At 41.1% G+C, this 22,541-nt stretch overlaps 1 protein-coding gene across 1 annotated transcript; it reads left to right on the forward strand.

Moving 5' to 3' along the window:
• The first annotated feature begins 638 nt into the window (after positions 1 to 638).
• Positions 639 to 22,326, forward strand: sncaip (synuclein, alpha interacting protein). Its single transcript, XM_085426343.1, has 12 exons — positions 639 to 752; positions 7,652 to 7,739; positions 9,103 to 9,175; positions 9,254 to 9,807; positions 11,495 to 11,660; positions 11,753 to 12,024; positions 12,126 to 12,305; positions 13,506 to 13,619; positions 14,190 to 14,315; positions 15,003 to 15,172; positions 15,789 to 15,878; positions 16,324 to 22,326. The coding sequence occupies exons 2-12, from the start codon at positions 7,683 to 7,685 to the stop codon at positions 17,312 to 17,314; spliced, it is 2,793 nt and encodes a 930-aa protein (XP_085282469.1). The 5' UTR covers positions 639 to 752; positions 7,652 to 7,682; the 3' UTR covers positions 17,315 to 22,326.
• Positions 22,327 to 22,541: the final 215 nt, after the last annotated feature.

The following is a 22,541-nucleotide window of genomic DNA, read 5'->3' on the forward strand; positions in this document are numbered from 1 at the left end:
GTCCCTTTTGCTTAAAACTCAAAGGCAAACTTCTCTGTTCAAACCCTGACCTAGCCCAGTCATCCTAGGATTGTTCCCCACTTATTTCACTTATTATTTTGTTTATTGATAACATTATTATTATGGTAATTTCGCTGTGCTTTTCATTTTAGTCATGTTGTTTATGTGGGTTTTGTCTTTTGTTCTTGTGTTTTTGGGGGGACTTGGGATCTTAATACGTTTACCTGCTTTACTACCTACTCTACGTTTACTAGAAAACACTTTTTGTAAACTCTTGTTTATAAATAAAAAAAATGTTTGACATTATTTTCAATGCTATGAAATTTGTTAGATATTATTTCAAATTCTTTTGAAAATGTGTATTATTCTTGCTTTGCTCCTTAGTGAATAAGCTACCCCGCTGCACAACAATAGTAAAAGAAAACAAACACAAATTATTTATTTATTTATTTAATTTTTTTATTATTTATTTATTTATTTTGCTTTATTTAGCCTAAAAAAATCAAAAAGAAAGTGAAGTTTGTCTTTTCTCCACACTACGTGGTCTTGGGAAATTTCCTCAGAGTGAGAGCTCACCCTGTTTCCGGCGCTTTGTGCTGCCCATATGTCAAAGTCTTTGTGCTTTTCAAGACAGAGAGGCGACAGAAGGGAAAAAAACAGCTGGATCCAACAACCATCCAGCTAGCGTTACCACTAGCAGCAACCAGCTCCTTAAACCGGCTAACCCCCCTCGGCTGCCTGACTTCCGAAAGGTACCGTGTCTGAAAACTGTCCGTTAACCGAGAGCTAACGGCTCCTTATTCCGACCGCCTTATCTTTTACCTGAGCTTTCTCTTTGACCCAATTTTCCAACTGCCAGCCTGGCTAGCCTGTTAGCTTCCACATTAGCTTCTTTAGATGCTGATTAGCTAGCTAGCTTAACTGATTAGCCTCCTGCTGCTTGAGCAGGTATCCGAGGATTAAACAAGCTGTCAGTAAGAATCATAGGAGCACACTCGCCTCCCATCCTTTGTTGTCATTTATAAAGCAGAAAGCATAGGGCTCTGTTGGCCTCTTTAAGTCTGCTTCATACTAACTGTCCTTTTAAATAAAGTCAAATGTTTCTCGTATTTTACTTTTATCTGCTTTTAAAGTGTTGCCATACTACATGTACAGTACTTTTAGTCATTTAAAGTACGCAAGTAGTGCTTTCTGATTGGTTTAAATCTTGTCTAGTGCGAAGACAATCTTATTTTCTGAGGTGTTGAAATCTGCAGATCTTTGATAAATTTACTCAGTTTTTACTGGAAAAAATAACTGTTATCTATCAGACTGCTTCCAACTAATATTAAGGCCAGAATAAAGTAAAGTAAAGTAACCACCTGTCAAATCAAACATGCGAGGCTACTTGAAAGTAGCTTTTATTTCTCTGGTGCAAACACTGGTTGAGGAGCTGAATGGCTCCTGTAACCACAGCAGTCCCAGGGGAGCACTGGTTGAAAACTGGCACATAATGCCAATGAGGGTTCTAAGTGCAGAAGCCTCACTTACCGACTGTTTCTGCTGGTGACAGGCAGACAATCAGAAGAAAGTTAGCTTAAAAGTGGAGGATTTTAAGCAGCTTGTTTGAGTGAGAGAAGATGAACTGGATGCCCTGATAAGGATAAATAATGAACTGTGAATGATGCCAAGTCCAAGAATAAAAATAGGGTGCTAATATTAGCTGTTCCTCTTTAATTGGGTAATCTATCATCTATTTTCTATTTTCTACTGCTCATTGTCTCCCCGGGTAGTGTCCATTTAGTCAGTTGTGTCATGGGAGTTATTGTTATATCCTGTGGCTATCATTGCAGTTTCTTTTGTCAGTGTGGGTTTTCTACTGTATGGACATGGATATTATGATTGTAATCCATGTTTTGAATGTCGTTCTGTATGCTGTCATTTAAATTTAACTTGGTGAGCTCTGAAGAAACTCCAGGTCTCGATTCTGTCTGATTTACAGCTTTATCTTGCAACCTGTGTTTGGCAGGGCTCAGCTGACAGTGGCGCTTGAACCCAACTAACCTCACGAGGAGTTCAGGGTTTTAGAGGTGCTGTGTGCATTCCCTGCTCCCAGTGGTCGTTAGATCACTGCTTCCATTTCTATTTTTACACCAGTTCAACAAACAAGTCAGAACATGTAAATAAGGGAGACTTTGAGATGACGGAAGGTGGATTTTAGTTTCACTGATTTCCATGGGAAATGCGAAGTAGCATGCAGTAAATTTCTAATTACACTTTGAGGAAAGAATAAACTCCCATCCTTGTTTCTTGTCTTTCCTCCAAAACAACGCTTCATCTCTGATTATTTTTGTGTCTTGCTGTCTGGAAGGATTTGGACTCGTCAGCTGTTCACATAAACAGAGTGAGCAGATGTTGTTCTCCTTCCTTTTCTTTTCTTTAAAAGTTCTATGTTATTTTTGATGTCGGGTTTCGAAGCCTAAACTGTTGTTATCAAGGATATGCAGGCTCGACTCTTTCTCAAAGCTGCAATCAGAGGGTTTTTTATTTTGACCCGTTGACTCCCACGCAGTCTGAAAACAGCTCCAGTCTTACACGGACGCACCAGTTTGTTGCTTTCTGAACATCTTGGACTTCCATGACTGGACGTTTGTTCTTCTCAAAACATAAAGAAATCTCTAAGCGTAGTCTTAATGTGTGGTCAGAAAAACAGACAGATTTCTATTATTGCCTGGAAAATGACCATATGAATTTTAAATTACTTCTTGCTTTATTTTTCTCTGAAAGCAGTGTACAAGGAAAAAAATGTTAGTAATCAAAGATGAGAAACTTATGTGGTAGAGTAGGGGTTAAAGCTTCTTTAAGGCGAGGTATGGCACAGCGGCACACAGTAACTTATTATATATGTGAGAAAATTGACGATTTTTCAGTTTGGTTCTAAATGCAGATAGCTGTAAGTGATCTCACATCAACAGGCTCCATGATCCCGAAAGAATGGGCCAAAGAAATGAAATGTTCCCTCAGAACATCTGGATCTTATTGTAGGTACACCACCTGATGACGTGAGAGGTCTCACAGTCTGACTCCACTGTAGCCATGGTGTTATTTTAGGTGATCCTCTCATGACTAATACTTCCATCATTGATTAAGCTGCAGATTTCTTGCAAATAATGGGGCTAACGTGCAATCAGTTTTTTTGATTTTCATTCTTTATTTCTAATTTGTGTGTATAGATATTTTTTAACATCAGCACAAATTTAGTCTACAAAGAAATCTTGCTGCTTTTTTTTTTACAGCCACCTTTGTAACAATTTGGGATTTATTGTAGCTGTTTTGAAGCCTCTTTCTAAATGTGCATACATTTCATTGGTCTTGTGTGTATAAAATTCCACGTATAGCCAAATAAGATGTTAAATAAACAAACACAAAAAATGTTGACTTTGTTTGAGAATGAGGTAAAGAAAAATAGCTACCCGTCCCACTTGCAAGTAATAAAACACTGAACAAATGGCACGCTGCTTCAGATGAGAAGAATGAAGCTAGAAATCTGCTGTGCTGCTTTAAATCATATTTGTCCAGTTCCAGTTTCTTTATGTAAACTTGGAGGTTTTTTTTCCTCTCATACAAAAGATGGAGTCATGAGTTCTATAGGGTTTCATGTAGTGCAGAGAGCAATGCAGTTATACATGGATACATTTCTATTACTATACAGATAATACCTGATTTTCTTTAACTATTAAGTCAGGGGAAAAATCAATTACTGAAGCTACAGGCATGTCTTGGAGACATGAAGGGCAGTGTGACTTGTAATTTTCACTCTGTTTGGCCCTAAGAAATTCAGAAAGCCTGTGTCTAACCTGATACTCTGGGTGGTATTATTGTGTCCTCCTGTTGTAATGTGAGTCATTTTTGACCATGCGTATGTTCTTTAAATTGCATACTGAAATTGTATATAGCACTGTCATCATTCCTCTATTGCTAAATATTATCAACTAAATAAAACAGTCTTTTTTTTTCTTTTTCTTTTTTACTTTAAAATTATTCTTAAAACTTTACTTTTTAAGAACATCTATATGAGGTTCAGGTGAACATGAACCATGGGATATAAAGGGGCAGGAACTCAATAATAAGCCAATGAACATTTCAAGAAGTGTATTTATCTCCATCTTTACAATAAAGAGAGATACACCCACTCCCATTCAGCTGAAACTGAACCTCAACAGTATCCATGTGCCACACAACATGGCAACATTGACTTTCTATTGCTGTTTGGCTATTTGTGTGAAGGAGCGGGCCACTGGGTGTTTAGTGAAATCTCCTCCTCTGTATAATGTGTCTATCTTTTGATGTCTCATCTTTTCTTCAGCACATCTTACTTTCAATTCTAAGAAGTATATTTTTCACTTTTTGGCAGTTTTTGGTAGTTATTTTGTAAGTGGGAAACGTAGAATTAAAATGGCCTCAAGTGTTATTATAAAAATATGCTACTAGTGTCATGGGCCTGAGTCCATGAATCAGTGATTTTGTGGTAAATGGCCTGTATTTGTATAGCGCTTTTACTAGTCCCCTCTAGGGACCCCAAAGCGCTTTACACACCCAGTCATCCACCCATTTACACACTGGTGGAGGCAAGCTACAGTTGTAGCCACAGCTGCCCTGGGGCAGACTGACAGAAGTGAGGCTGCCATATCGCGCCATCGGCCCTTCTGGCCAACACCAGTAGGCAGTAGGTGAAGTGTCTTGTCCAAGGACATAACGACCGAGACTGTCCAAGCCGGGGCTCGAACCGGCAACCTTCCGATTACAAGGCGAACTCCCAACTCTCGAGCCACGATCGCTCGTGTTTGGTGTATTTATTGTTGTTGTTATTATTATTGTTTGTGGGCTGTTTTGGGATGGTTTGTGTTTTGGGGTTTTGGATACTGGGTTTCTGGGTTGGTGCTCCCTCTGTTGGTCCCTGGTGTTAGTGTCCCCTGTCTGATCAGGATAATCAGGTCCAGCTGTGTCTCCCACCTGTGTGTGATTTCCCAGTCCCTCTGTGTATTTATAGTGTGTGTCTGCCTCTGTTCCTCGTTGTGTCTCTGCATTACTCTGTGAATCCTCAGCGTGCTCTCTCTGCTGTCCTCCCTTTGTGTTCAGGTTTGCTATTCTATGGTTTAGTTTCTCCCAGTTTAGTTTATCCTTAGTTCTGTTTTGCCATCCCCCACTTTGTGTTCTGTATTCTTAATAAACCACCCTCACATCTTAGTAAGTGCTGCATTCGAGTCCTCCTTTCCACTCATCACAACGGCTGCTGCCCCAGTCGTGACAAATAGAGGTTTAAAGTAATTTACTAAATACCGGAAACTAGTCTGTGAGTTTGGTATCTATGAAGAGCTTTCAAAGCCAGTTTCATCTTTGATCTGATCGTTGTTATGAGCTCTGAACTCAAAAAAGAAATGTAAACACGATCTGATTTTAGCCATAACCATGTTACTCCCTGGTTACTTAGTCCTACCAGCTGGAATAGAACAGGAAATTACACAGAAAACACTGACGATTACAGCATTGGTGAGCAATATTTTATTTATTTTTTTACAAACCATACCAGCTTCATGGTCAGAGCTTGTTCTCTATTTGGCCGGATTTTCAAAGAAAGAGAATGGCACTGATGAATGACAGGAGCTGATGACGTGTCTTCTCTTTCCTTGCAGGATCTTAACTAGAAACAGTGCTGATGTGATTGTTGAGTTTTTCTGTGCTGTCATGTAAATGGAATCTGTTCAATATGTGTTTTCACATTCTCTCTCCCTCTGACAAAATAAGTAATTTGGAAACATCCCTGTGGGCTCTGGAGACTTTTATAGAGTTAGTATGTAAATTGATTAATGAACAAAAGTAATAGTTGGAAACCTCATTAGCCATCTTGGGCCTCAGTCACACCAGCCTAGAGTCCAGTTGACAACCCTATGACCAGTTCCAGAGTGGTTGCTAAAAGTTGCTGTGAAAACTATACTTGACCCAATCAGCCACATTCATGCAGGCCCAATGATTAGTCAGTGATCCCCTGGTAACCACAAGTTGTGAGTGGTTACTGGAGGTTTCATGTAGTCATCAGGTGATATTTATGGGCTCAAATTGTGGTCATAAATATTTTGTACTTGTAATTCAGGATTTGTATGTGTAAAAAAGATTTGTGTGTGTGCAAAAAGTACAAATTTTGACCCTACTTTTCTTCCTTTCATCTGATTGGCCAATGTCATGTCAATCACAAATTTAACTATCCAATCAGAGAACAGATGGGTTTGGCTGTTGGAGGGGTGCTTTATGGAGCTTCAGGTCCTTGAAGAGAATAAATGCCCTTTTACATGCCAGCCCAGCATTTTCCTTCATCACCACGAAGGAAAACAGTCTGTGGTCGTCCGAGTTTGGTGATTTTTGTGCCACAGGTTTACGTGCTTAATACAGGGACTTCCACAGCCTTTTCAACGTATTTTTTTTCACGTCTGCATGCAAGTCCAACTTTTGTTTTGAATGCGAATAGTCTCATTTGCAGTTCGTCTCACACTTTACAAAGCAATGAATGAAGGCATGCAGCTTACATGTGTTTATCATCCCTGAAATTGTCATGTGGTTATCCTCTACCTATGTTAAGAGGACAGAAAAATGTTGGAAATTTTAGGCATTTTAAAAATGAATTCCTATGTAATCAGAGGCCATGTAAAGCAGAAAAGTTTCCTAATGTGGGAGTAAAATTTTGCATAGCTTCATTAGATAGCCTAAAGTTATTGTACAAAAAAATAGTGAAAACTTTCAGATTTGACAGATTTTTTTTTCTGTTTCTTGTTTCAGAGTTTGGCTTTTGTTGCCAGGGAGCTTCTTGCTCTTGTGTTTGTTGAGGTTGCGTGCTCATGGTACAAGTCACGCTGCTCTGTGATTAGTCCTGATTATCCTGCTGTGTGTTGCCTTTGATCACAACTGCTCAGTCAGATTGTGCAGTTGACAGTTAGGGCTTTAGACAGTTTTAAATGTGCGGCATTACCCAGTAGAAGAGGATTTGATTTGCTTCAAATAATCCCTTTTAGCCCTTTCTTGGTGGGTGAAAGAGAAAATTCTCCTTAAAATAGAAGTGACTTTGTTATTTGTTCTGTGACTTTGTTCCCGGTGCAGAAATTTGTCATATCAGTTAGAAAAAGATCATCAAAAAGCACTTTAACGCACATTTTCAGCCAAACTGTTTCCTGCAGCTACTTCCTGTGTTTTATCCCCACTGATCATATCACTGCAGCAGTAATTCCCAGAGGTTGTTTTTTTTTTCATTTTCATGATTTAAATGCTGCTAAATAAAAAAGCTAGGCAAAGAAAGTTGTGGCTTTTATTGTCCTGATTTGTATAAAATGCAACCCCCCCCCCGCCAAAAAAAGATAAGCGTGAGGAATAATTACCAGTCAAACCCAAGTCTACTTTTTTTCTTTCTTTACAAATTATTCCCATAAATTTGAAAACTGGACTTTTTTAATTGGCTCAGCTAAACCAAAAACAACAAGTCAAACATTCATCAAACACAGAAACACAAAACTGTCTATTGACTTTGAATGTTGATGCTGATGAGCACAGGGAAACCATTAGTGATATCCTGTTGCTTTGTTAGTGCTTTTAGTCACACATTGACATCTTGCCTTTTTGTCTGCAGCTGGTTGTGAGGCTGATGATGTGGTGTGAAGATGGAGGCTCCTGAATACCTCGACCTGGATGAGATCGACTTCTCTGATGATTCAGTGGTCAGTATGATATGACAAGCTGCCCACAGGGGCGCAACTACCAGCTGCATCTTCATCACCAGTAAAGTTTGATGGGGTTGTACGCAGCTAACAGAATATAAAGCAGTTCAGTCTTTGCGTATCTCTGGAGCTCAAGAAGATGATAGTCACTACCACCCTTCAGTTTACACACAGCTATGTAAATAATGCTAACTTTGCAATAAGCATATTTATGGTTGCTCAGTGCTTAAAAAAGATTATTTTGATCAATGATTAGCATGACTGTTGATTCACTTAAAATCATCCGCATTTGGTGAACTTCATAAAAAATGTGTACTTTTGCAGGAACTTAAAAAAACAACACTTTAAATGAAAGGCAAATAGATTAAAAAATGTTGGCAGTGCTGGAGTTCTACAGTAGAGAGTTAAGTTACATGCACACTGGAAGCAATTTGCAGGGACGTGGCATTGAGAGACTGTAAAAAGTGAATGATATTTGGCAACTTCAAACAGCTGTGGGTGAAATGACTAATGACAACATGAAATGGGCAAGAAAACAACAAATTTTCAGGTGAGCAACTCAAGAGACTACCACTGAGAGTGTTAATTGACATATGATGTGCTAGTAAATACATTAGAGGTTCACTTGGGCCTGGATTGTCCACAGATAACCAGACCATGTCTGTGCAGATGGTGCCAGCAGCAGACTCAGGCAGTAACCTCAGATAAAAAGTGATGAAGAGCTGAAGCTGATAACCAACTGACACACCACAGAAAACAGATCAGGTTAAAGTCAGAGATGCTGAGACAAAGCCAGCTGCAGACAGCTGTTAGTGATCATTGCACAGGTTCCACAGGATGTAGGCTTTTAGGGTAGTGGCAAAGGCATGGATCAGGGATGCACTTTCCTCTAAGTTACAGTATAAATCAGCCATACACACTAACCCTAAGGCTAAGTGGCAGGACCTGTTTTATCTATCTGATAAATAGGAAAATAAAATAAATTAGCCAGCCCATAGCATTGTATCAATTTTGGATGGGTGGGATGATACAGGTGGCCTTGACTGTAGCATCGTGCAGTCAAGGCCACCTTGATTGCACGAGGTGGCCTCGAACTGCTCTCAGTTCTTGGTCGCATTTAGTCAGTGCATTTCTTTATTCCGTTAACTTTCATGACGGAAAGATTTGGACAGATTTTCTTGGCTTTGGGTCTGTGTAGGAAGGAGTTTGAAATTACACAGCTGTAACTGCTTCAAGTTACAATCTGTCAGTACTTAAAGTAATTGGCTAATATCTAAATATAACTTCCTTGCACAGCTGCTGGACTGCTGCGTACAATTTTCTGTCTTTTTTTTTTTTTTAATCTTTCCTCATCCTCTTACAGTATTCTGTCACGTCTCTGAAGAGCATCCCTGAGCTGTCCAGGAGAAGCGATGGTCAGGCAGAGGAGAGGCAAGGTAACTTAACAATAATATAATTACAGTTTGGCTTGAAACAGTTTAGATCAGATCTCTGATCATCCTGTCCTCCTGCAGCTCCAGCCATCAATTGGAGCCGCAGTGTGTCCTCCCACAGCGGCGGGGGAATCAAACCCACAGGGATTGCTGAGGTTCACAGTAAGTTCCGGCCGGTGAAGAGGGTCTCACCTCTTAAGCACCAACCAGAAACCACTGACGCAGAGACCGATGGTAAAGTCCAAGGTCAGGGGCTGGTTCTGGGGGAGCCAGTTGAGAGTAGTAAGGATGACCCTGACAAACAGACTAATGCCTCCTCTGACGGGCAGGGAGGAAAGGCTAAGAGCCTGGGCAGCAGTGTTGGTGTTGTTGGAGGGAGCAACAACCCCCAGGCTTTGTTTGGGGAACTGGAGCACTATGATCTGGACATGGATGAGATCCTGGATGTGCCTTATATCAAGTCCACTCAGCAGATGTCCACGCTGCCCCGTGTTCCCCACGACAAGCGGTCAGTGACGGGGAGCAACATAGGTGGAGGCACACTGGAGAGGAATCGGGGAGGAGGGCTGAAGAACTCCACTTTAACCCACAATGAGCCTCTGAGCCTGGGCAGCAGTAGTAGCTCACAAACTCAGGTGAGTCAGCCAGCATCTTTTATGCTTCATATTTCTGTTTGTATTTACAGTGCCTCTGTCCAGACCTAAACATATACATAAACAAATAAATATAGCTACTACTTTTGAAATGTGGGTTACAGTTGCTCCTGTACAGTAACATTAACAGATATAGACTAGACTATTCAACAATACAGTATGTTAAGATAAAAGGAATAGCACAATATATACACAAATCACCAAATAATAAATATCTGGGGTTGACAGATGTGAATATAAATAAATATCAAGAAAATTGACAGCAACAGTACTGAGTAAGAAAAGAGTGTGTGCAAAAAGATGTAACTATTGCAGTGTTTACAATGTGTTAGATGGAGGAGTTGTACAGGGAGATGGCCACAGGCAGGAATGATTTCCTGTGTTGTTCAGTGGCGCTGTTTGGTAATCTCAGTCTCTCACTGAACGTGCTCCTGTGGCTAGCCAGCATGTCATGGAGTGGGTGGGAGGTATTGTCCAACATTGTCTTTATCTTGGACAAAATTCACTTCCCGACACCACTTTAAGAGAGTCAAGCTCCATACCCTCAACATTACTGGCCTTGTGGATCAGTTTATTGAGTCTGTTGGCATCAGCAATGCTCAACCTGCTGCCCCAGCATGCAACAGCATAGAGGATTGCTCTGGCCACAGCAGACTCATAGAAAATCTTGAAGGACCTCAGCTGCCTCAGATGACACTGGCCCTTCCTGTAAAGTGCAGTGGTGTTTTTAACCCAGTCCAGTTTATTGTCTATGTGTACTCCAAGGTATCTATAGTCAATGTCACAATGTCCATGCTGACCCCGTGGATTTCCTGGTCTTTCCTGGTCCACAATCAAATCCTTGGTCTTTGCCACGTTGAGCTGCAGATGATTCTGCTCGCACCACGTGACAAAGGAGTCAACCACAGCCCGGTACTCGGACTCATCACCCCTGCTGATCCAACCACCACAGAGTCATCAGAAAACTTCTGAAGATGGCAGGTCTCTGTGCAGTGGCTGAAGTCTGTGGTGAAGAGGAAGGGGGAGAGGACAGTCCCTTGTGGTGCCCCTGTGTTGCTAATTACCATCACAATGTGGAAGGCACACTTACTGTGGTCTTCCTGACAGGTAATCAACGGGACACAGAGAAGCATCCACCTGCATCGCTGTTAGATTATTTTTATTAATCCTTTATTTATCCAGGTAAAAAATCTCATTGAGATTAAAAATCTCATTTCCAAGAGAGACCTGGCATCATAGCAACAAAAGTCACATACCACATAGGTATATAACATTATCACCCAGGAGAGTCAGCAGGCTGTTTTTTGAAGTCAAAAAACACGACCCTCACAGTGCTCTCCTGCTGGCCCAGATGGGTGTAGACACGATTGAGCAGGTAGATGATGGCGTCCTCAGTTCCGAGTCGGGGCTGGTAAGCCAATTGAAGGGGATCCTGATGTGGTCTGACTATGGGTTGGAGCTGGTCCAGGATGAGTCTTTCCAGGGTCTTCATGATATGGGAGGTCAGTGCCACAGGCCTGTAATCCTGGGGGCCACTGGGATGTGGCGTCTTTGGTACAGGGACGAGGCGTGATGTCTTCCACCGCACTGGGACCCTCTGCAGACTCCAATATAACTGTGACTGTAATTTTCTCACTTAAACTAAAAGCTCACTTGGTGTTTTCTGCAGTATTGCGTTCTGTCACCAGTGAAGTGGTCTGACCTGAGGAAGTCCAAATCAATGGATCCAGACCTCCACCACCTCCACCGATCCCCAGGTGGAGGAGGTTACCAGCCAGAGATGTCTTCTGGCCTCCTTAGCTGCTCGTCCTCTCTCTCTTCTTTCTCTGATGCAGGTATTAAATAAATGTACTGTCCTCTGTTCTGTTCTTCCGTGCTAACATATATATATATATATATACATATAAAGACATGACATGATTTTCAGACAAACTGCTGTCTGCACGGGTCTATCCAGACTCTCAGAGCCAGAGACCAAGTGTGGACCCTCCAGGGGGCCCAGGACTAATTTTCCCTCTGCCAGGGGGCAGCGTGAGCAGGCAGGACAGCTCCAAATCCTGGGCTTCTGCATCAGGAGGAGTGGGAGGTGGGTCAAGGGGGTTTGGAGGGAGTGGTGGAGCAGGAGGGGAAGTAGACGAGGAATCCAAGAAGAACCAGAACATCATTAACATCGTTAGAGAAGGACAGATCTCATTGCTGGTGCGTATTTCATCATATTTTGTCATCCTTCTCCTCATCACCCCGTCGTCCTTTACACTTCACAACCTCTGTGTTTTCTCCTCTTTGTCCTCCTTGTGCAGCCTCACCTGGCAGCTGATAATCTGGAGCTGATCAGAGACGAGGATGGAAACAACCTGCTCCACATCTCGGCCTCTCAGGGCCACGCCGACTGTCTGCAGCATCTCACATCTTTGATGGGGGAGGATTGTCTCAATGAGCGCAACAACCAGCAGCTCACCCCCGCTGGTCTGGGGGTCAAGGTGAACTTCAGTGTTAGACTGGGTGTATGTCTCCAAAGTAACATGCTTGTATTCAAGTGCTGGCAGAGATTCTGCTTTAATGACATTGAGAAGACAACTTTGAATTACATCAAGCCAGAGTACTGGCACCCCACTGTGTGGTGTGTTCAGGGTCACCCAGCAGTGTTGGCATTCAGCGGTGTCATCATGCATGTTACACACATTAACTGCAGTATCTTGTTTGTCAGATAAAGTCCAACAAAAGTGTAAGAAATGTGTTTATGCAGCTTCAGCCTTATTTTAGCTATGTATCTACCCTGCATGATGTGAATGTAATGTGCCTGTATACCCTTTAAGTCTTCAAATTCCCACTGTTCATACCTGCAGGTCAAAATATTAGTCCTCCTGAAAGTAGAAAAAAACATCTGTAAGCTAACAAGGGTATGCAGACATTTGATTGGTTACTGACAGCTGGTCAGTGAGGTCATACTGTAATAATAAGATGGAGGTTTTTGATAAAATTAGGTAAACGTTTACTCCAGCTCTATTGGCAGCCGCAGGATGTTAGAAAGAAAGAAGTTAAATGCCGCAAATATGAGCAGGTCCTGCTTTGGCAGCCCTGTAGTGGAAACTAGGCTCTTGATTGGCTGCCAGAAGGGAAGTGTGTTATCTGGAGACAAGCTCTGCAGCTATTTGCTGATTCCTGATTGGTTGTTATTAACAAGACTGTTGTTTATATGCTTAGATTAACAGGATGACAGATTTCCAGCCACCTGGTCCATGCTGAAGTATGTTAAATGAATGTAGTCGTATTACTCACGTTGCAGGGGCATAAATCTTTTCACTGACTCATTGTGGGAACTTGGCTACTTTTTAGGCCACATATCAGTAGTACATAACAGTTTGGATCTAAAGACACAAATAAGTTCATAGCAATGGTTCCTCTCTGGAAAATATCACAAGAATCATGTTGTGACATTTTAGGAAGCTGTCTTTTCTCACTGTAACACTCTATAAGAAATAAATTGTGCCAGCCCTGTTCTTACTCCTAGAAAAACTCAGCTTATTTTAGGTGAAGTTGTTGCCCGCATGAAGAACATTCGGTAGCTTTTTTTCAAAGAAGCTGGCTGGCTAAATACTGATCTGGTCACATTGCAGTTTGGACATGCACCGGCTGATATGGCTCGAAGTGATTGAAACATGCGTGCGTGTTTGTTGTAGAATGGTCATCTGGAGTGCGTGAGGTGGATGGTAAGTGAGACAGAAGCCATTGCCGAGCTGAGCTGCACCAGAGAACATCCCAGTTTGATCCACTACGCGGCCCGATATGGACAGGTAATACACACACGTGCACATAAACACACACATGCAGGTGATGAGAGCAGTCGATTTTATTTTTTCCACATTACACATTAAGTGTTTTCATTCCCTACAAGTCAGTAGGTGGATATATTGGTAATTTATAATTTGCTTGTGACATCTGTGATTTCCAAGTGTGTGGCACAGCAGTCAATAAACAAATCAGATTGTTTGTCTGTTTACTTAGCGTAAGTTTAATTTGTGTGTTATTTTTAAGTTATCTTTTATTATTACCATGAGGAAAATTCATTCACTTTATTTAACCCATCCTATGAAATAGGAGTAGCGTAAAGCCGCTGTGCAAGGGACGACCATCTTAATAACTTAACCTGGCATGTTTTTGCTGTTGATATTCTAGTGTAAAAGCTAAAATGAAATGCTTGAATCACATGAACTGTTAAACTTTATTATGAGAATTTATTGCTGCTTTTAACTATCATTAACAAATAATGACACATTATCATGGTTACTCTCATTTCACTGATCCAATAAGACGATGAACATTTAGTTATATTGTTTTAATGGATATGCCATCTCTCCCTTCAGGAGAAGGTGTTGCTGTGGTTGCTTCAGTTCATGCAGGAACAGGCTATCTCTCTGGATGAAGTCGACCAGAACGGAAACACTGCAGTCCACATAGCAGCTCAGTATGGTCACCTCAGCTGTATACAGGTAACCTGATGTTTAAGTCTGTGATATAGCTTCAAGATTTACATCACTGGATGTTTTGCTCCCATAAATATACAGCAGGTTCTGCTGTTAGTCCGCCTGCTGTCAGAATCTGTGTGGACTGAATGACTTGAGCTCTAACCTCGACCTGCGGCAGGTGGAGAGTTGGTCATATTGTTTATTGTCTCAGAGCAGCTAATGCTTTGTCTTTATTCATCTGTTTCTCTGGTAATGTGTCATTCACGGGGTTTTTAAAAAGTTCTACTATCTTGAACCTTTTTTTCCTGTTCCTAAATATTGTTTCTTTGCTCGGAGATTTATCACTTTATCACCATCCATCACGCTTCTGTAGAGTAAAAGGTTAAATGCTCGCTGCAACATTCTGGTTAGTTCCTTTTTCTCTTACTTAACCTGACACAACACTGATTTATTACAAGTGTTAGGTTTTACACTTTTCGCTAATTTTCCTGCAATAGAGGCTGAGGGGTATTTTCTCTGTAAGTGGCACACCCTGCTGAAGGAAGGGCGGATATTATTAGTCTTGTCTGCTTCCTGCTGGCTAGCCCAGGCTGACAATCAAAATACTGATAACTAATGATATGGTTTAAATGAGAGAGCTGCTTCTCTGAAACGTCTGAAACTTGTGGGCTAGAGCTCAGAACTGTGAAAGGTTTGCGTTTGTTTATCCAGACTCTGGTGGAGTACGGCTCCAATGTGACATTCCAGAACCAGCAGGGGGAGCGGCCTTCCCAGAGTGCCGAGCGGCAGGGACACACCACTTGCGCCCGCTACCTGGTTGTAGTAGAAACCTGCATGTCGCTGGCCTCGCAGGTTGTTAAGCTCACCAAGCAGCTCAATGAGTAAGTTGATGTGTTTTTGCATAGTTTAGAATAGTATTATCATCCTGTTATCTGAGTCTCAAATATGTCATAACCCCAAAATGTTCAGCTTATCACATTATGAGATGAGAACATCATCACCACTGGTGGTCATTAATAATAATTCTTTGGAAAAGATCCAGCCGTCCATTTTTTTTTAAACTTCTTATTCACTTCAGGGTTGCTGGAAACTATCCAGGGCCATTTTTAAAAATGGCGGTTTGGATTTTTCTCTCATGACTCATCATTGACTGGTTAATCGGTGGCATGCTGCCTGTCGACGTCACATTTTCACATAGACTCAGCTCACATCGAACCCCAGCTGAGCAAGTACTAAAAAAGTACCTGATACCAGGTACTGCTATCTAATGGAAAAGCCTAAAAACCGAGCTGAGTCAAGCTGAGCCAAGATGAGTGGGTACTAGTAGAAAAGAGCTATTTGTGTCTTTGTGGGATATCTTTTATTAATTATTTGCATCATGAAATCTGTTTGTGTAATTGTTTTGAAACAGACAGCATTCAGACTTCAGTGTTCTTGGAAAAACACAGGAGCTGTCTCAGTGTTAGATCTGTCATGTGTTGCATGTTTGTCATGTAGACAGGCGTCAGAGGGAATGGCCTTACAGAAACAGCTGCAGAGACTGATGGAGCCCAACAAGGCAGAGGGGACACCGTCCAGATCACCCAGGTAACAGGCACACACACACACACACACGCTCGGTGTGTAAAAGCCATACAGATGAAAGTTAATCATATAATAAAAGAAGATGTGGAAGCTAAGATCTGCTTAATGAGTCAGAGCTGGTAAAGTGACAAAGCAGCAGCTTTCTCAGTAGAGCTTGGTGAAGGACCACAATAACTTGAAAAACATAGACATGTGCCTTAGGTCATGCCAAACAAACAGAAATCGTTGCTAATGATTCCAACAGATCTAGCAGGTAACAGCTGAGCAACACACTGCTTAAATAAAAAGGCTGTGTTTTACTGTTGAGTGGTGTGTATGTACTAGGGATGTGAATAAGTAGTTGACTAAGCAGTTTAACACTGCTTTCATCGCTAACCAAAGGCAGAAATACTAAAGCGTTAAAATATGAACATGGAGCATGATCTCTGTCTCCCTGTCTGCGCTGCAGCTCCCATCAACCCTCTGTGGAGGCGTGGCAAGAGATGATGTTGACTGCTGAGGGGACTCCTGGTGACGGTCACTGGTTGGTTCGTCAGGGAGGGGTGGGTCCAGACTCCGTGCTGCGGCAGCTCCTGGGGAAGGACATGTCGGAGACACTCTGTCCTAGAGAGAGACTGCCTCCTGCAGGTGGTATGAGCAGAGAAGGCCCTGGGGCTCCTGGGGGCCGCAGAATTGGGCTGGTGGAGAGGAGAGAGCTCAAACTAGCAAGACTCAAACAGATCATGCAGCGTTCCTTAAGCGAATCCGATTCAGATGGTTATCCACCAGAAGAGGGCAAGAATCAGGGAGCTCCACCCTCAAACACACTACGACCTGATAGGCCATCCCACTTGCCAATCACAGAGGAGGAGCCGGTGTCAAACCACCTCCAACTAATGATGAAAAAGCACCTCCCCTCATCATCATCTTCCACAGTTGAGAGGAAGCTGGCATTTTCTCTCAGTGGATCAAAGTCAGTAGATAGCATTGGCTACAACCCGTCCCCCACCTCCAGTGACCCTGAAGCCACAGATGGCAAAACCCCAGACGTTCCAGGGGACCAGGATGCCACCAATGGCCAGAAAGTCGCAACCAGCCCCAAGAGTGCCCTGAAGTCTCCCTCATCTCGCAGGAAGACATCCCAGAACCTCAAACTGAGGGTTACATTCGATGAGCAGGTGCACAAGAGCTCCAGTCAGGAGGCAGAGCCAACAAAAGTGCATCAAGGGAAGGAGAGGACTCCAACAGGAAGTTCTGAAAGCAAGCGGCCTTTCGGGACGTTCCGCTCCATCATGGAGACACTGAGCGGAAACTCAAACCATAATAACAACAACAGTGGTGGTCAGTCGGGTTCTGCGGTTAAAGTGTCCACCATGCAGAACTCCTCTGGCAGGAAGTCAGAGAGTAAAAGCAGCCCAGGAGGCGGAGCCAAGGGCAAGAGCAAAACCAGTAACGTTTAACCAGCTAGTTCCTACTGAAGGGCAGAAAGCGCATAATGAACAGAAAGCAATCAAGAGCAAACAGCACGAGGCAGAACATGAGAAACGTAAATTAATTTACATAATTTGTGTGAGACATTACAGAAAACTGACCACAAATAGTGACACGGGACATAAAAATGCTTCTTGATAGGCAGACCTTACATGTTTCAGTGGTAATGTCTTAAGACAGGGGTGTCGAACTCCAGGCCTTGAGGGCCGGTGTCCTGCAGGTTTTAGATCTCACCCTGGGTCAGCACACCTGAATCAAATGATTAGTTCATTACCAGGCCTGTGGAGAACTTCAAGACATGTTGAGGAGGTCATTTAGACATTTAAATCAGCTGTGTTGGATCAAGGACACATCTAAAACTTGCAGGACACCAGCCCTCGAGGCCTGGAGTTTGACACCTGTCCCTGAAAAGCCTTCAGTTGATCCCAAGTGATCACCACGCAACAGTAAGAGGATTAAGGGGACTAAAAAGAGAGAGCATATTTCTCCCAAATTGGCTCAACTTCATGGGCTCCCTGTTAAATCCAGAATGTATTTTTTAAATCTTCATCCTTACATAGAAAGTCCAGAATGATCAGGTGCCATCATACCTTAAAGACCTCATAGTAAGGGTTTCAAAAAGCAGAATGAAAGCTGGAGAATTCAGCTATCGGGCTAAAGAATTAGCTCCCAGTTTGGATTCAGGAGACGGACACCCTGAACTGAACTGTCCACTTCTAAAATTTCCTTTGTAATAAAGCTTTTACTTATGGTTGGATGAGGTGACCCTGAAACATCCTTTTATGCTGCTATAGGTTCAGGCTGCACTTCCCATGATGCACTGAGCTCTTCTACTCGACTTCTTTTTATTCTTATATGTGCAACTGTTGCTCTCTTGTTGTTTGTAGTCTCTCTGTGTCCATCTTTACTCTCTTCCCTTTTGCTCCACCCTCCACCCAGTCACACTAAATGCAGCCCAACCCTAACAGCTGGAGGTCTCGTCCTGTTAAAAAGGAGTTCATTCTCCCCGTTGTCACCAAGTACTCCTTATAGGTGATTGTGTGATTGTTGCAGTTCTCTCTCTAATAATGATGTAACTTACAATAAAAAGCGCCTTTTAGATGACTGTTGTTTTGAACAGACACTGTACAAAGATATAAACAACTTATAAAAACAACAACTAGCTAGAATGTAACTGAAGTTTCTCATGTTCATTGTCTCAGATGTTTAGCTTTTGATTTGACAAAACAAACTGTTTCATGTCTTAAGTTCTCTGAAGGATTTGTTTTATTTGATGGGCTGATGATGATGATGATGCTGTGGTAGCTGATGTCCTATGGAAACCTCGCTTCTCCATATTTCAGCTTTTCATGCATTTATTTTTTTTGTTTGTTTTATTTTGTTGCACAAAAAGTGTCAACATTTTCTAAATGGAGGTTTGGAGTTCCTGTTTCTCTGCCGCTGTTACTGTGCTCTGATCAACACTAAAGACGAACTTAGGAATATTAGTATTTATGTTTACACACAGTTATATGATTAAATTTTTTTTATGTGGCTATAATCATGCACATTTCTAACGTGCAGCAGCACAACAACAAATTTTTAAAAACCACTGTATATATTAGTATTTAATTATGTGGTTTTGTTTGTTTTACATTATATTCAACTTTTTAATTTTGATTTTATCGTCTATGGCATGAAGTAGAAATTAGTAGTTTGATGTGTTTTTGAGACTGGGAGGTTTAAAGATGCACCTTCTACAGCAGCTGATAAACTGGCTGAGCATATGAACGATGAAGTGGGAAAAGAAAACGTTTAAGCTTTTTCCTTTTTCCTTCTTTTTCTTTTTTCTTTTTTTTTTTTTTACATCTTTTGTGAGTTTTACAAACTTTCTCAAAGCTTGAAACATGAAGACTGAGGCTGTAATCTGATACTCCTATCCATTTTTTTTTTTCAATACTGCAACATTTTCTGGTTCAGTGTTTAAAATAGGAAACTTTATTTATCACGAGCCACATTTCCACCTTAATTTATCAGAACTCTTGCTTATATGTCTAAACTTTTCAAGTTTCCACCACGCTCTGGAAATATTTGGCAAATACAAGCCAGTCATTTATAAAATCATTGACTTACTATTAGCAGACCCACATTGTCGGGTTAATATTTAAAAAAAAAAAAAATCAAAAACATAACAATATATAGATTAAAAAGTGAGCGTATAGTCGAACAATCAACAACACTCAGGACTGTAACCCCACCTTAAAAGATTAAGCCCTGCCCACTTCTGCTTCCACCTCGCCATACACGTGCCTGCAGAACACACTGTAGATGATTCTCAGTGGTTCGATGTAGCTGGCTGGAACCACTGACCATGTACTACCATGACTAATCCCTTATGCAATTACAGATTGTGCTCTTTATGTCTGTGAAGGTTCTCAGTCATCCAGGTCATCGTAGTCCTTTAATGTTTGTGCTCTGTAGTTGAGAAACGTCCATTTGTGTTCTGCAGAAACCTCAGCTTTGTTTTTAAGTTTTAAACGGTCTCCCTGAAACTACATTTTGTAGAATAACTGACAAGGTGTTTATCTCCCAGGAACATTACTGCATTAAAAATGTTGCAGCTCTAAGTCGCAGCATATATCAAAGATAACAATATGAAGCAGGACTAAATGAACTCAGTAAATGAGGCATTCCTAAGCTTTGGGACGTTTTGTGCTGCTTTCTTGTAATCCAAAAATGATTTGTAATTTTCTTAACATTTAATGTTTGACACAGCCTCTAGAGCCTCACTAGCGCCCTCTAAAGGCTTTTGTTTTTCTTGCTGTCCGATTGCATGAACAGAACAGCAGAACAGATTACAGCCCCAGTTTTTTAAAAGCTGTGGGAAAAACTGGATCACGTCTGTTATGTTTTAAACACGTTTATGTTCATTCAATTACTGTTACTGATGTTTCACAGTGGTTTGGACTTTATTCTCTAGTTTTTAATTCACATTCCTGTATATTTTTTGCAGTTTGAGTCAGTATCATTCTGCACTGCAGTTTCAGATGGTTTACAGTCACCTTTTTGCAGTTTTCTATTCCTCTGGCTTTGCACACTCGCTGTGTGTGGTGGGCTGCAGTAGTTGGTGGGTATCTGAGGCAGTGGGGCTCAGGAGGATTTACCCGCATCTAGTCCTGATCTGTTAAAGGAACAGTCCAACATTTTAGTTTGTCATCTCTGTGCACTTTGCCTCTGATTGGATGATTAAGTCTGGGGACTATGCGTACAGAGTCTCTTCACTTCATGTTTTTTTTTTTTTTTTTTTCCCCTATTTAATATTTATCTGAATTGATATTTCCCAAATATCTCACTCTTCACTGTTTAATTGCTAAATTTACAGTTAAGTGTAAAGGAGGTGTGACAAGATTAAAACTTTACTCTTACTCAGGACATAAAGGTTCCCATGCTTGCTTCACACCCCTTCCAGTGAGCACACTGGAAAAGACAAGGTGTCATTCGGCTTTAAAAAAAACAGTCAGATTTGGGACCTGTTATGCATTTACTTCTTTTCTGTCGTATACATACTATTACAGTGGTGGATGCTTACATTAAACAGAGTTTCAAGTAATTAAGTCAGTGTATGTACAAGTAATCCCTGAAACCCAGGCTTTAGACTCCCCTAAACACCCCATTGTCCTACAGGGTTGTTTTTCCTATTGTTGGGACGTCAGACACAGCAGATCCCTAATTCAGTCATTTCGACAGCTGCACCAACCTGCTGATCATACCTTCAGGTTTTCAGAAAGTTGCCTCAAAGGAGCTAATGCAGCTGGGGAAAATATGGCCTTTTATATTTAAAGGTCTGTAATCATTCCCAAAGATTCAACATAACGTTCATGCTTTCCTGCCAAATTATAATTAGTAATTTGATACTAATTATAAGAAAATAATTTGTTTTGTTTTTATACAGTAACTTTAGCATAACTGAAGTCGTGCAAAATTTTACCATAATACTGTGAAAACTCTGAATTGCAGGCCTCTAAAGCATACAGGGTTGGTGCTTTTTAAATTGCCTTATTTGTCCTTCATCACTTCAGGAGTACAGCAGATGGACACATGAAATTTTCAGGACTGAAACACAATCTTGAACTTTGTTAAAAACTGCAACCAAATTTTAAATCGGTTTTAAACCAACTCGAAGTGTCACAGTTTTTTTCTGAGGATGAGGAATTGTTTTAATTTTAATTAATTTTTCATCTGAAATTTCGTGCAGCCAGCTGCTGAACCTGAGAGTCACCTGTAAAGTCTGCTTAGAAGGTCTGTGAGAAAAAAAATCATAGTATGAAGGCGCAGTGAATGAATCATGTCTTCATTGTGAAATGCCAAAGTTATTGTATATGAACTAAGCTGATTCTGGCATTTTTAATGTGGAATTACCAGATTAAATACTCAAATTTTATTTAATTTTTTTAGGTCATTTTGAATTTCAGACTTTTAAAAGTACAAACAAAAATCAATTTCCTTTAACAAAAATTTCCTGGGAAAATATGAACAGGCTGCAGGCCTTTAGGACCGTTATACCTGGAGCAGGTTGCAGGGAAATGTTTCAGCTTCCATTGCCTCAAAATATTGCTCGTTGCCAAACAATCAGTGTTCTCTTGGCGGGGCCGGCTGTGTTAAAAATTGTCTTTGAAATGAAGTTGTTTTTATCTGGAGCATTTTCTTTGTAGGCACTCCCTCAGGACAAGAAACGGGAGACAAACTGAACTTTTGTGCTTCTAATGAACTCTTTAGAAGCACGGTTACTGTTGCTGCATCGACTTGGATGTTTCCTCTCAATGCAAAGAAAGAAAAACAATAAAAAGAGACGCAGTATCAGTGAATGTGGAAGTGGAAGTGTCTGACCTGAGTTTAGATTTTTTTTTTTTTTTACTAACCAATGTGTACAGAGACGGACGTCTTCTGTCCTGCTATTTAAATTGTTGTGAAGGCTGAAGACGAACTGAAATAAACTTTATTTCTGGACTTCCAGGTGGTGTCGGGTCTAATTGTTCACAATGGTGGGATGAATAATGTTCCTCTTTTTTGATCCCCGTTATCAGAGCAATATTTCATAAATATTACCTTCCCTGTATCATAGTGACACCTGAACTCTTATGTAGATATTAACTTACTGCTTCATTTAACAGTCATTAACTGGCTTTTTCATGTTTTATCAAATGACTAAAGAAAAGG

The sequence above is a fragment of the Rhamphochromis longiceps genome, linkage group LG12 (assembly GCF_057381845.1).
Source record: "Rhamphochromis longiceps isolate RC_006_pf linkage group LG12, R_longiceps_female_GT1.1, whole genome shotgun sequence".
NCBI classification, from domain to species: Eukaryota; Metazoa; Chordata; class Actinopteri; order Cichliformes; family Cichlidae; genus Rhamphochromis; species Rhamphochromis longiceps.

Coding starts and splice junctions, on each gene's coding strand:
- sncaip (XM_085426343.1), top strand. CDS start 7,683: ATGGAGGCTCCTGAATACCTCGACCTGGATGAGATCGACTTCTCTGAT. Junction 12,025..12,125: donor AAGGACAGATCTCATTGCTG/GTGCGTATTTCA, acceptor CTCCTTGTGCAG/CCTCACCTGGCAGCTGATAA. Junction 15,879..16,323: donor ACACCGTCCAGATCACCCAG/GTAACAGGCACA, acceptor TCTGCGCTGCAG/CTCCCATCAACCCTCTGTGG.